Source organism: Oncorhynchus masou, unplaced genomic scaffold (genome assembly GCF_036934945.1).
Source record: "Oncorhynchus masou masou isolate Uvic2021 unplaced genomic scaffold, UVic_Omas_1.1 unplaced_scaffold_551, whole genome shotgun sequence".
Taxonomy (NCBI): Eukaryota; Metazoa; Chordata; class Actinopteri; order Salmoniformes; family Salmonidae; genus Oncorhynchus; species Oncorhynchus masou.
Window position 1 is genome coordinate 18,848 of NW_027011926.1, and position 15,772 is coordinate 34,619.

The 15,772-nt window shown below is 45.7% G+C and overlaps 1 protein-coding gene across 1 annotated transcript; it reads right to left on the bottom strand.

Annotated features, from left to right (window-relative positions):
* Positions 1–1,021: 1,021 nt before the first annotated feature.
* On the bottom strand, positions 1,022–12,616 carry LOC135536050 (cyclin-D-binding Myb-like transcription factor 1; the record flags this gene model as incomplete). Its single annotated transcript, XM_064962438.1, is given in 14 exon segments — positions 1,022–1,992; positions 2,076–2,373; positions 6,820–6,975; positions 7,078–7,157; positions 7,845–8,015; positions 8,471–8,622; positions 9,527–9,755; positions 11,125–11,234; positions 11,313–11,345; positions 11,710–11,867; positions 11,977–12,006; positions 12,008–12,054; positions 12,172–12,271; positions 12,566–12,616. Coding segments are annotated over 14 exon segments (1,650 nt in total), but the record flags the coding sequence as incomplete, so codon positions are not given.
* Positions 12,617–15,772: the final 3,156 nt, after the last annotated feature.

Here is a 15,772-nt window from a genome sequence, read left to right on the forward strand (position 1 = left end):
TAAAGCAATCACACAACATAATACATTACCAAACATCACCTCTCAGCCCATCCCACCTCACAGCCACTCACAGACTGGTCCACCGTGAGCAGAGTGCATGCAGAAGGAGTGAGTGACAGACAGAGGAGCAGCTAATAGATTTACTAAATGGTGGAAGTTATTTCTGGTTTCCATCTTTACATTTGGCAGAAGCAATTAGGCCTGTGTAGGGTAGGGCCTGAATGTTGCAGGGTAGGGCCTGAATGTTGCAGGCCTGGGTAGGGTAGGGCCTGAATGTTGCAGGGTAGGGCCTGAATGTTGCAGGCCTGGGTAGGGTAGGGCCTGAATGTTGCAGGGTAGGGTAGGGCCTGAATGCTGCAGGCCTGGGTAGGGTAGGGCCTGAATGTTGCAGGCCTGGGTAGGGTAGGGCCTGAATGCTGCAGGCCTTGGTAGGGTAGGGCCTGAATGTTGCAGGGTAGGGTAGGGCCTGAATGCTGCAGGCCTGGGTAGGGTAGGGCCTGAATGTTGCAGGCCTTGGTAGGGTAGGGCCTGAATGTTGCAGGCCTTGGTAGGGTAGGGCCTGAATGTTGCAGGCCTGGGTAGGGTAGGGCCTGAATGCTGCAGGCCTTGGTAGGGTAGGGCCTGAATGTTGCAGGCCTGGGTAGGGTAGGGCCTGAATGCTGCAGGCCTTGGTAGGGTAGGGCCTGAATGTTGCAGGGTAGGGTAGGGCCTGAATGCTGCAGGCCTGGGTAGGGTAGGGCCTGAATGTTGCAGGCCTTGGTAGGGTAGGGCCTGAATGTTGCAGGCCTTGGTAGGGTAGGGCCTGAATGTTGCAGGCCTTGGTAGGGTAGGGCCTGAATGTTGCAGGCCTGGGTAGGAATACCCTTCGCAATATTGGTAAACCCAGGTCAATGTAAACCTGCCAACACCTGTCTCAAAATGTTAAATCAGAATGTGGACAAGATCAGGACAAAGGAGCAGGTATAACCGGGGATAAAGTGTCGGACGATCGTCAGGCAGTACTAAAACACACCAGAGTAGCAACTGTGGGAGTTTTTATTACACATAAATAAAGTAAATGCAGATATAATTCAGTGTCAGATGAATGAGAATCTGTCCTGTTCTTTGTGTGGTCAGTAGGCAGACGGTTCCAACAGACACACTGGGACCTGTCGGCTGCTGTTCTGAGGCGGAGAACCAGAGAATCTACAACGACACTGAGTGGACAAAACATTAAGAACACTACTTTATTTACCTTTATTTTACTAGGCAAGTCAGTTAAGAACAAATTCTTATTTTCAATGACGGCCTAGGAACAGTGGGTTAACTGCCTGTTCAGGGGCAGAACGACAGATTTGTACCTTTTCAGCTCGGGGGTTTGAACTTGCAACCTTTTGGTTACTAGTCCAACGCTCTAACCACTAGGCTACCCTGCCGCCCCACTATCCAGGTGATATGATCCCTTATTAAATCCACTTCAGCGTAGAGGAGACAGGTTAAATCCACTTCAGAGTAGATGAAGGAGAGGAGACAGGTTAAATCCACTTCAGGGTAGATGAAGTAGAGGAGACAGGTTAAATAAGGACTTTATAGCCTTCTGACATGGGGTTGCAACTCAATATTAGGAAGTTCTTTGTCCAATCAGTGTATATCTGTGGCTCTGGCTGCAGTCTTTATAATGGACAGTTTGGAAAAGCCGTTCTGCAACACACTCACTCTCTCTCGCTCTCACACACACGGTCAGGCCGGCTCCCACAGGAGCCCACAATGACATCATAGTCTCACCTCTGACCCAAGAGAACTTCTTCTTGGTTGGGGTTTGATGGCGGTGTACATACCAGTATTACTGCCATACCCAAGAAAACATTTAAAGGGGAGGGGCTTAATGGCCAACTCAGCCAATCAGAAATAATGTCCAAAATTGCGACATGTCCACTCTGCTGTTTGATGGGCTCCATCAGTGATGATGTCATCCAGCTCAGTCAGAGCCATCCTGGTTCTCCAGGATCATATCTGAAGGAGAGAAGAAGAGGAGGATGAGAGAGAGAGAGAGAGAGAGAGAGAGTGTGAGTGTGTGAGTGAATGAGTGAGTGTACCTGTTAGTGTGCTGCTGACATTTGTAGGAGAAACGATAAGCACCGCCCCCTTCGCTATCCCAGAATCCACCGCCTGCTCCTGAGAGGGAGAGTCCAGGACCTTGGCAGTAAAGCTGTCTGTCATTGGCTCCGGAGTCTCGGTGGCTCCGCCTTCTGAGGAACCAATCAGGAAGTTCTGCTCTGGCTCCTCCCCCTGCATCTCCACAACCAGCTGTGATTGGCAAAGAGGCTCTGGAGAGCTGTGGTCAGAGGTGACCGTCTGAATGATGACGCTGTCATTGGAACAAAGACCCTCCGTCTGACAACAAGAAAACATGCTGCACTTAAAGTCAGATAATAATTAGTTTCTATGGGAGTGAACATTATTTAACAATATTACTAAGGACGAGTTCACCAGGGGTATATTACTAACTAAGGACGAGTTCACCAGGGGTATATTACTAACTAAGGACTAGTTCACCAGGGATATATTACTAAGGACTAGTTCACCAGGGGTATATTACTAACTAAGGACTAGTTCACCAGGGGTATATTACTAACTGAGGACTAGTTCACCAGGGGTATATTACTAAGGACTAGTTCACCAGGGATATATTACTAACTAAGGACTAGTTCACCAGGGGTATATTACTAACTAAGGACTAGTTCACCAGGGGTATATTACTAACTGAGGACTAGTTCACCAGGGGTATATTACTAAGGACTAGTTCACCAGGGATATATTACTAACTAAGGACTAGTTCACCAGGGGTATATTACTAACTAAGGACTAGTTCACCAGGGGTATATTACTAAGGACGAGTTCACCAGGGATATATTACTAACTAAGGACTAGTTCACCAGGGGTATATTACTAACTAAGGACTAGTTCACCAGGGGTATATTACTAACTATGGACTAGTTCACCAGGGGTATATTACTAACTGAGGACTAGTTCACCAGGGGTATATTACTAACTAAGGACTAGTTCACCAGGGATATATTACTAACTAAGGACTAGTTCACCAGGGGTATATTACTAACTAAGGACGAGCTCACCAGGGATATATTACTAACTAAGGACTAGTTCACCAGGGGTATATTACTAACTAAGGACTAGTTCACCAGGGGTATATTACTAACTAAGGACTAGTTCACCAGGGGTATATTACTAACTAAGGACGAGTTCACCAGGGATATATTACTAACTAAGGACTAGTTCACCAGGGGTATATTACTAACTAAGGACTAGTTCACCAGGGGTATATTACTAAGGACTAGTTCACCAGGTGTATATTACTAAGGACTAGTTAACCAGGGGTATATTACTAACTAAGGACTAGTTCACCAGGGATATATTACTAACTAAGGACTAGTTCACCAGGGGTATATTACTAACTAAGGACTAGTTCACCAGGGGTATATTACTAAGGACTAGTTCACCAGGGGTATATTACTAACTAAGGACTAGTTCACCAGGGGTATATTACTAACTAATGACTAGTTCACCAGGGGTATATTACTAACTAAGGACTAGTTCACCAGGGGTATATTACTAAGGACTAGTTCACCAGGGATATATTACTAAGGACTAGTTCACCAGGGATATATTACTAAGGACTAGTTCACCAGGGGTATATTACTAACTAAGGACTAGTTCACCAGGGGTATATTACTAACTAAGGACTAGTTCACCAGGGGTATATTACTAACTAAGGACTAGTTCACCAGGGGTATATTACTAATTAATGACTAGTTCACCAGGGGTATATTACTAAGGACTAGTTCACCAGGGATATATTACTAAGGACTAGTTCACCAGGGATATATTACTAACTAAGGACTAGTTCACCAGGGGTATATTACTAAGGACTAGTTCACCAGGGGTATATTACTAACTAAGGACTAGTTCACCAGGGGTATATTACTAACTAATGACTAGTTCACCAGGGGTATATTACTAACTAAGGACTAGTTCACCAGGGGTATATTACTAATTAATGACTAGTTCACCAGGGGTATATTACTAACTAAGGATTAGTTCACCAGGGGTATATTACTAACTAAGGACTAGTTCACCAGGGGTATATTACTAACTAAGGACTAGTTCACCAGGGGTATATTACTAACTAAGGACTAGTTCACCAGGGGTATATTTCTAACTATGGATTAGTTCACCAGGGGTATATTACTAAGGACTAGTTCACCAGGGGTATATTACTAAGGACTAGTTCACCAAGGGTATATTACTAACTAAGGACTAGTTCACCAGGGGTTTATTACTAACTAAGGACTAGTTCACCAGGGGTATATTACTAAGGACTAGTTCACCAGGGGTATATTACTAAGGACTAGTTCACCAGGGGTATATTACTAATTAAGGACTAGTTCACCAGGGATATATTACTAACTAAGGACTAGTTCACCAGGGGTATATTACTAAGGACTAGTTCACCAGGGGTATATTACTAAGGACTAGTTCACCAAGGGTATATTACTAAGGACTAGTTCACCAGGGGTATATTACTAACTAAGGACTAGTTCACCAAGGGTATATTACTAACTAAGGACTAGTTCACCAGGGGTATGTTACTAACTAAGGACTAGTTCACCAGGGGTATATTACTAACTAAGGACTAGTTCACCAGGGGTATAATACTAACTAAGGACTAGTTCACCAGGGATATATTACTAACTAAGGACTAGTTCACCAGGGGTATATTACTAACTGAGGACTAGTTCACCAGGGGTATAATACTAACTAAGGACTAGTTCACCAGGGATATATTACTAACTAAGGACTAGTTCACCAGGGGTATATCACTAACTAATGACTAGTTCACCAGGGGTATATTACTAACTAAGGACTAGTTCACCAGGGGTATATTACTAACTAAGGACTAGTTCACCAGGGGTATATTACTAACTAAGGACTAGTTCACCAGGGGTATATTACTAACTAAGGACTAGTTCACCAGGGGTATATTACTAACTAAGGACTAGTTCACCAGGGGTATATTTCTAACTATGGATTAGTTCACCAGGGGTATATTACTAAGGACTAGTTCACCAAGGGTATATTACTAACTAAGGACTAGTTCACCAGGGGTTTATTACTAACTAAGGACTAGTTCACCAGGGGTATATTACTAAGGACTAGTTCACCAGGGGTATATTACTAAGGACTAGTTCACCAGGGGTATATTACTAACTAAGGACTAGTTCACCAGGGGTATATTACTAACTAAGGACTAGTTCACCAGGGGTATATTACTAACTAAGGACTAGTTCACCAGGGGTATATTACTAACTAAGGACTAGTTCACCAGGGGTATATTACTAATTAAGGACTAGTTCACCAGGGATATATTACTAACTAAGGACTAGTTCACCAGGGGTATATTACTAAGGACTAGTTCACCAGGGGTATATTACTAAGGACTAGTTCACCAAGGGTATATTACTAAGGACTAGTTCACCAGGGGTATATTACTAACTAAGGACTAGTTCACCAGGGGTATATTACTAACTAAGGATTAGTTCACCAGGGGTATATTACTAAGGACTAGTTCACCAAGGGTATAATACTAACTAATATAACTGAGAGACTGAACGTTATTTATCATCATATAACTGAGAGACTGAACGTTATTTATCATCATATAACAGAGACTGAACGTTATTTATCATCATATAACTGAGAGACTGAACGTTATTTATCATCATATAACTGAGACTGAACGTTATTTATCATCATATAACAGAGACTGAACGTTATTTATCATCATATAACAGAGACTGAACGTTATTTATCATCATATAACAGAGACTGAACGTTATTTATCATCATATAACAGAGAGACTGAAGCGTTATTTATCATCATATAACTGAGAGACTGAGCGTTATTTATCATCATATAACTGAGACTGAACGTTATTTATCATCATATAACAGAGACTGAACGTTATTTATCATCATATAACAGAGACTGAACGTTATTTATCATCATATAACAGAGACTGAACGTTATTTATCATCATATAACAGAGAGACTGAACGTTATTTATCATCATATAACTGAGAGACTGAACGTTATTTATCATCATATAACAGAGACTGAACGTTATTTATCATCATATAACAGAGACTGAACGTTATTTATCATCATATAACAGAGACTGAACGTTATTTATCATCATATAACAGAGAGACTGAACGTTATTTATCATCATATAACAGAGAGACTGAACGTTATTTATCATCATATAACAGAGACTGAACGTTATTTATCATCATATAACAGAGACTGAACGTTATTTATCATCATATAACAGAGACTGAACGTTATTTATCATCATATAACAGAGACTGAACGTTATTTATCATCATATAACAGAGACTGAACGTTATTTATCATCATATAACAGAGACTGAGCGTTATTTATCATCATATAACTGAGAGACTGAACGTTATTTATCATCATATAACTGAGAGACTGAACGTTATTTATCATAATCGGTCACAAGTGTTTCTCTAAAAGCTGTCTGGGTTTAAATATCTTCATTGTACAGAAAGCTTAATCAATTATTAGATTACTTCCTGTTAAGTTCCCCAGCAAGAAAAACAAACAGGGGAATGAACTAAATGTCACTGACAACCAAAACTAAACCGGTGGGGTTTTAGGAGGGGTTCTGAAAGACACTCATGGGGATGTCCACTGAAAGTTGACCCATTCTGTAAATGTTGCTCCATCCCTGACTCACCGAGAGGCTGTGTAGGATGATGTGTTCTGGGGACGGGGAGGAGCTAGCCGTCAGTGTGACGGTGGGATTGCTGGAAAGGCTGAGCGGCAGGCTCTGATTGGCTGCTGTCTGAAGGAAGTATGTCCCTGGAGTCCCTGTAGGGTGCAGGTGGAAAGACTACACACACACAGTGATTGTTGTGATAGTGAGATTAAAAGAGGATTACATCAACATTGTGTCTACATTTAAAAGGTAATATTATGGTCTAATCCAACTCACAGGTAGGATCTGTAAGGTCTGCAGAGCAGCAGTGTTGAGGGTGATGGTCTCTGTGTCACTGGCACCAGCACTGTCTGAGGCTGATAGAGACACCAGTCAGTACCCACACACACACACACACACACACACACACACACACACACCAGCACTGTCTGAGGCTGATAGAGACACCAGTCAGTACCCACACACACACACACACACACACACACACACACCAGCACTGTCTGAGGCTGATAGAGACACCAGTCAGTACCCCACACACACACACACACACACACACACACACACCAGCACTGTCTGAGGCTGATAAGAGACACCAGTCAGTACCCACACACACACACACACACCAGCACTGTCTGAGGCTGATAGAGACACCAGTCAGTACCCACACACACACACACACACACACACACACACACACACACACACCAGCACTGTCTGAGGCTGATAGAGACACCAGTCAGTACCCACACACACACACACACACACACACACACACACACACACACACACACACACACACACCAGCACTGTCTGAGGCTGATAGAGACACCAGTCAGTACACACACACACACACACACACACACACACACACACACACACACACACACACACACACACACACCAGCACTGTCTGAGGCTGATAGAGACACCAGTCAGTACCCACACACACACACACACACACACACACACACACACACACACACACACACACACACACACACACACACACACACACACACTTACTTCCCCTCCCCTGTACTGACCCAGGTGTGTGATCTGCAGGGGGATCTGCAGTGCTGTGACGGGCCGGGGGGGGGAGCTACAGCACTCCTCCAATCGCGTGACTCGGATCTGCAGGGAAGGGCTACCTGGCCCAGTGCCCGCCCCTAACGGCACCTGAGTCTCCATCAACTCCTGAAGACCCTTCAGTAACACTACACACAAACACAGTATTATCTGCAGTAGTAACACTATCACTAGTTTGTTAACATGTATGATTTAAACATGTTGCTGATACTGGATATGAGAGGTCAGGGGTCAGAGATGAGGTGAGGAGTGATGAGAGTTAATAGTCAGAGAACAGGAGGGAGAAGTAAGAATCAGAGGTCAGGAGTGAGAGGTAGGGGTCAGGAGAGGGTCAGATGAGTTGGTAGGGGTCAGAAGTGAGATCTAAGGGTCAGGGGTCAGGAGAGGTAAGGGTCAGAGGTGAGGAGAGGTAAGGGTCAGAGGTGAGGAGAGGTAAGGGTCAGGGGTCAGAGGAGAGGTCAGAGTAAGGGGTTAGAGGTGAGGAGTGATGAGAGATAAGGGTCAGAGGTGAGGGAAGGTAAGGGTCGGGTCAGAGGTGAGAAGTGATGAGGTAAGGGTCAGAGGTGAGGCCCAGGGGTGTTACCGTGGAAGGGCAGTTCCTTGTGATTGGCTACTTGTCTCTTGATGCTCCACCACTTAGATCTGAGCCACTGAGGAGAGCGAACACTGCTCCACCCCCCCGCTAGCTCCTCCCACTTTAACTCATTCTCATCATCCACATCCAACTCCACTATCCTGCGCGCGCGCGCACACACACACACACACACACACACAGAGAGAGAGAGAGAGAAAGCCAGAAGAAGTAGACACCAGATAACGGTACTTTCATCAATAAAGCTGGTTTGAATTCTGCTTTCTATTAAATGTAATTACCCACCCAGAACCCCACCACCCAGAACCCCACCGCCCAGACCACCACCGCCCAGACCCCCACCGCCCAGAACCCCACCGCCCAGACCACCACCGCCCAGACCCCCACCGCCCAGAACCCCACCGCCCAGAACCCCACCGCCCAGAACCCCCACCGCCCAGAACCCCACCGCCCAGACCCCCACCGCCCAGACCCCCACCGCCCAGAACCCCCACCACCCAGACCCCCACCACCCAGAACCCCCACCACCCAGAACCCCCACCACCCAGACCCCCACCACCCAGACCCCCACCACCCAGAACCCCACGACCACCCAGAACCCCCACCACCCAGAACCCACGACCACCCAGAACCCCACCACCCAGACCCCCACCACCCAGACCCCCACCACCCAGAACCCCCACCACCCAGAACCCCACGACCACCCAGAACCCCACCACCCAGACCCCCCACCACCCAGACCCCACCACCCAGACCCTCACCACCCAGAACCCCACGACCACCCAGAACCCCCACCACCCAGAACCCCACGACCACCCAGACCCCCACCACCCAGAACCCCACCACCCAGACCACCACCACCCAGACCCCCCACCACCCAGACCACCACCACCCAGACCCCCCACCACCCAGACCCCCCACCACCCAGACCCCCACCACCCAGACCCCCACCACCCAGACCCCCCACCACCCAGACCCCCACCACCCAGACCCCCCACCACCCAGATCCCTTCCACCCAGACCCACACCACCCAGACCACTCCCTACCTGTGTACTAAGCTGAGATCCTGGTCTTTGGTCCACTCCGTCCCTCCACTCTGTTTCCAGTTGAGGTAGTTGAGCCATTTAGAGCGACACTGTTTCTCCGACCGCGTTCCCACCAGATCAGCTACAGCCGCCCACGACACCCCGCCCGTCACTGCACGGCCCGGACACACACCCGCCAGGGCATAGACACTGTCCGATAGACGCCTCTCCTCCTCCTCACTCCACTTCCCTACACACACAGACAACTGTAAGTCCCGCTTCCTAAAGCATAAACCCTAGAGGAGAAAGTATCTAACCTGCTTCCTAAAGCATAAACCCTGCAGGAGAAAGTATCTGACCTGCTTCCTAAAGCATAACCCCTCCAGGATAAAGTATCTGACCTGCTTCCTAAAGCATAAACCCTCCAGGAGAAAGTATCTGACCTGCTTCCTAAAGCATAAACCCTCCAGGAGAAAGTATCTGACCTGCTTCCTAAAGCATAAACCCTGCAGGAGAAAGTATCTGACCTGCTTCCTAAAGCATAAACCCTCCAGGAGAAAGTATCTGACCTGCTTCCTAAAGCATAAACCCTCCAGGAGAAAGTATCTGACCTGCTTCCTAAAGCATAAACCCTCCAGGAGAAAGTATCTGACCTGCTTCCTAAAGCATAAACCCTCCAGGAGAAAGTATCTGACCTGCTTCCTAAAGCATAAACCCTCCAGGAGAAAGTATCTGACCTGCTTCCTAAAGCATAAACCCTCCAGGAGAAAGTATCTGACCTGCTTCCTAAAGCATAAACCCTCCAGGAGAAAGTATCTGACCTGCTTCCTAAAGCATAAACCCTGCAGGAGAAAGTATCTGACCTGCTTCCTAAAGCATAAACCCTCCAGGAGAAAGTATCTGACCTGCTTCCTAAAGCATAAACCTTCCAGGAGAAAGTATCTGACCTGCTTCCTAAAGCATAAACCCCCCAGGAGAAAGTATCTGACCTGCTTCCTAAAGCATAAACCCTCCAGGAGAAAGTATCTGACCTGCTTCCTAAAGCATAAACCCTCCAGGAGAAAGTATCTGACCTGCTTCCTAAAGCATAAACCCTCCAGGAGAAAGTATCTGACCTGCTTCCTAAAGCATAAACCCTCCAGGAGAAAGTATCTGACCTGCTTCCTAAAGCATAAACCCTCCAGGAGAAAGTATCTGACCTGCTTCCTAAAGCATAAACCCTCCAGGAGAAAGTATCTGACCTGCTTCCTAAAGCATAAACCCTCCAGGAGAAAGTATCTGACCTGCTTCCTAAAGCATAAACCCTCCAGGAGAAAGTATCTGACCTGCTTCCTAAAGCATAAACCCTCCAGGAGAAAGTATCTGACCTGCTTCCCTAAAGCATAAACCCTCCAGGAGAAAGTATCTGACCTGCTTCCTAAAGCATAAACCCTCCAGGAGAAAGTATCTGACCTGCTTCCTAAAGCATAAACCCTCCAGGAGAAAGTATCTGACCTGTTTCCTAAAGCATAAACCCTCCAGGAGAAAGTATCTGACCTGCTTCCTAAAGCATAACCCCTCCAGGATAAAGTATCTGACCTGCTTCCTAAAGCATAACCCCCCAGGATAAAGTATCTGACCTGTGTTGCAGGTGTCCTTCATTAGTCGGCAGCGGTCTTTAACAGACGAGGCGCTGCGGCCCAGAGCGGCTCCTATGGTGGCCCAGTCATTACCATGCTTCTGTCTCAGCCTAAACACATCACATCCTCAGACTGCAGCACATATGGACTGGAGACACGTTTAGAGGAGGAAGTGATGTCATACTCACTCTTTCAGCTTGTTGATCTCCTCAGGAGAGTACCTTTACAACAACAACAGCAACAACAACATCAGCTCACACACACCAACCCACCAAAACTCTGTGTGTCTGGGGGAGGAGGGTATGATCATGTGTGTGTGTGGGGAGGGGTTGCTATGACGGGTGTGTGTGGGGGGAGGGGTTGCTATGACGGTGTGTGTGTGGGGGGAGGGGTTGCTATGACGGTGTGTGTGGGGGGAGGGGTTGCTATGACGGTGTGTGTGTGTGGGGGGAGGGGTTGCTATGACAGTGTGTGTGTGTGGGGAGGGGTTGCTATGACGGTGTGTGTGTGGGGGAGGGGTTGCTATGACGGTGTGTATGTGGGGGAGGGGTTCTATGATGGTGTGTGTGGGGGGGGGGTACTGACTTGCCCACATGGTTGCGGTTATCGTGCATGCGGAGGACTCGTCGGTAGACGGCGAACAGCGGGCGGTTCAGACCCCAGGCCACGCTGCGGTAGAAATCCTTACGCTCCTCCTTAGACATCTCAAAGATGATCTCAGCTGGGTCCTCCATTCCCCGACCCTGCACACACACAAAGTACTACAGACTCCCTAACACAAGTCACCTGGTGGGAACTCTTACCGTGTGTGTGTGTGTGTGTGTGTGTGTGTGTGTGTGTGTGTGTGTGTACCTTCACATATTGTTGGATGTTGCTCATCAGGGAGGTTGATCTCCTCTTTAGACCACATGCCTTGTTTCCACTTATGACCTGCAGACAAACAACCAATCACAGCCTCTATTTAGCCACTGACCAATGCAGCCTGGAGTAAACCCACTGAACAACCACAGATATATGTAGCAAGCTCCATGTGCATTGTGTGTACACCTTTGTTAACCAGTGTGTCTTTATCCTCCTTGGTGGTGAACCAGGCCTGGCTGATAGGAGATATCTCCTCACTGTTCTGAGGATCCTCACTCTGCAAGATCTACACACACACACACACACACACACACACACACACACACACACACACACACACACAGTAAAGAAAAATTAAGAGGGACGGAGTGAGAGGAGAGAGAATGAAAGGAGAGAGGAGAAGAGGAGAGGAGAAGAGAATGAGAGGAGAGAGAATGAAAGGAGGAGAGGGAATGAGGAGAGGAGAGAGAATGAGAGGGGAGAGAATCAGAGGAGAAGAGAGGAGAGAGAATCAGAGGAGAAGAGAGGAAGAGGAGAGAATGAGAGGAGAGAAGAGGTCGTGGGAGGGTTTGTCAGGTACCTGTATCTGGGCCACCTCTTCCGTAATGTCACCGTCGTCGGTGGGCCATAGTCACCTCAAGCCTGCCTCTGACACTGAAACAATGACTTATCAATGACCCAAGACCAGCTCAGTTCATCTATCATATTGTGACAATGAGTCATCATAATGCTGCATCAAATGTACATGGTCCTAGGGGCATTGGCAGATACAATGTAAGTAACTTAAATTATGTCCCCCTAATTGCCCTGAATGCCTCAAGTTATCAGTCAACCCACCAGGGTACTTACAAACAGCATAGGAATTAAATAATCAATATGTACTGATCATATCTTTACTAATGTTGCAGAAACTTGTTTTAAAGCAGTATCCAAATCCATAGGATGTAGTGATCCCAATATAGTAGCCATATCTTGGAAAACCAAAGTTCCAAAGGCTGGACCTAATATAGGGTTCAAGAGGTCATACAAGAAGTTTTGTAGTGATTCATATGTTGATGATGTGTAAAGATTATTTGCTGGTCTGTGGTGTGTAATGAGGAGCAACCAGACGCTGCTGGTCTGTGGTGTGTAATGAGGAGCAACCAGACGCTGCTGGTCTGTGGTGTGTAATGAGGAGCAACCAGACGCTGCTGGTCTGTGGTGTGTAATGAGGAGCAACCAGACGCTGCTGGTCTGTGGTGTGTAATGAGGAGAAACCAGACGCTGCACTTGACACATTTATGTAATTGCTTATTCTAGTTACAAATAAGCATGAACCCATTAAGAAAATTACTGTAAAAACTGTTAAATCCCTGTGGATTGATGAGGAATTTAAAAATGGTATTGTTGAGAGGGATGAGGCAAAAGGTATGGCAAATAAGTCTGGCAGCCCAACTGATTGGCAAACGTACTGCAAATTAAGAAATCATGTGACTAAACCAAATAAAAATAAACTATACTATGAAACAAAAATGTATTTACATAAAGAATGATAGTAAAAAGCTTTGGAGCATCTTAAATTAAATTTTGGGAACAAAAGCCAACTCGGCTCCATCATTCATTGAATCAGATGGCTCATTCATCACAAAGTCACTGATATTGCCAACTACTTTAATGACTTTATCATTGGCAAGATTAGCAAATTTAAGGATGACATGCCAGCAACAAACGCTGACATTACACATCCAGGTATATCAGACCAAATTATGAAAGACAAGAATTGTACTTTTGAATTCCGTTAAGTCAGTGTGGAAGAAGACATTCAACAAGCACAGCACTTACACATATGACTGATGATTGGTTGAGAGGAAATGATGATAAAATGATTGTGGGGTTGTCTTGTTAGACTTCAGTGCAGATTTGGACATGATTGATCATAGTCTTCTGCTGGAAAGACATATGTGTTATGGCTTTACACCCCCTGCTATAATGTGGATGAAGAATTACATGTCTAACAGAACACAGAGGGTGTTCTTTAATGGAATCCTCTCCAACATAATCCAGGAAGAATCAGGCATTCCCCAGGGCAGCTGTTTAGGCACCTTACTGTTTTCAATGTTTACTAACGACACGCCATTGACTGAGTAAAGCCTGTGTCTATGTTTTCGGATAACTCAACACTGTACATGTCTGCTACTACAGCGACTGAAATGACTGCAACACTCAAAACAAAGAGCTGCAGTTAGTTTCCAGAGTGGGTGGCAAGGAATAAGTTAGCCCTAAATATTTCAAAAACTAAAAGCACTGTATTTGGGACAAATCATTCACTAAACCCTAAACCTCAACCACATCTCATAATGAATAATGTGGAAATTGGAGCAAGTTGAGGAGACTAAACTGCTTGGAGTAACCCTGGATTGTAAACTGTCATGGTCCAAACATATTGATACAACAGTTACTAAGATGGGTAGAAGTCTGACCATCGTCGTCATCTGAAAGACTGATAGTTGAAGGAAACTTACATGTTCCCATGTGGAAAATCATGAGCGCATTCAACATTGAAGTCGCATTTTATAGGGGAGTCAAGACTGATCATAACTAACCCCCTGCATCATAACTAACCCCTGCATCATAACTAACCCCCTGCATCATAACTAACCCCCTGCATCATAATAAACATAACTAACCCTGCATCATAACTAACCCCCCTGCATCATAACTAACCCCCCTGCATCATAACTAACCACCCTTGCACCATAACTAACCACCCTGCACCATAACTAATCATTATAACTAAATCATAACTAACCCCCTGCATCATAATCATAACTAACCCCCTGCATCATAACTAACCACTGCATCATAACTAACTACCCTGCATCATAACTAACCACCCTGCCCTGCATCATAACTAACTACCTGCATCATAACTAACTACCTTGCATCATAACTAACCATCATAACTAACCACCCTGCATCATAACTAACCACCCTGCATCATAACTAACTACCCTGCATCATAGCACTAACCACCCTGCCCTGCATCATAACTCAACTACCCTGCATCATAACTAACTACCCTGCATCATAACTAACTACCCTGCACCATAACTAACTACCCTGCACCATAACTAACTACCCCATCACAACTAACTACAACATAATTTGTAGGTCAGTCAAAATTGACCCAGAATACATCACGGCTTTGATTCTCAAACAAGGCCAATGTGCGTGTTACCGTGTGGAAGATAATGTGTGTTACCGTGTGGAGTGGATAATGTGTGTTACCGTGTGGAAGATAATGTGTGTTACCGTGTGGAAGATAATGCGTGTTACCGTGTGGAAGATAATGCGTGTTAATGTGTGGAAGATAATGCGTGTTACCGTGTGGAAGATAATGTGTGTGTTACCGTGTGGAAGATAATGTGCGTGTTACCGTGTGGAAGATAATGTGCGTGTTACCGTGTGGAAGATAATGTGCGTTAATGTGTGGTAGATAATGTGTGTGTTACCGTGTGGTAGATAATGTGTGTGTTACCGTGTGGAAGATAATGTGTGTGTTACCGTGTGGAAGATAATGTGTGTGTTACCGTGTGGAAGATAATGTGTGTGTTACCGTGTGGAAGATAATGTGTGTGTTACCGTGTGGAAGATAATGTGTGTGTTACCGTGTGGAAGATAATGTGTGTGTTACCGTGTGGGAGATAATGTGTGTGTTACCGTGTGGGAGATAATGTGTGTGTTACCGTGTGGAAGATAATGTGTGTGTTACCGTGTGGAAGATAATGTGTGTTACCGTGTGGAAGAT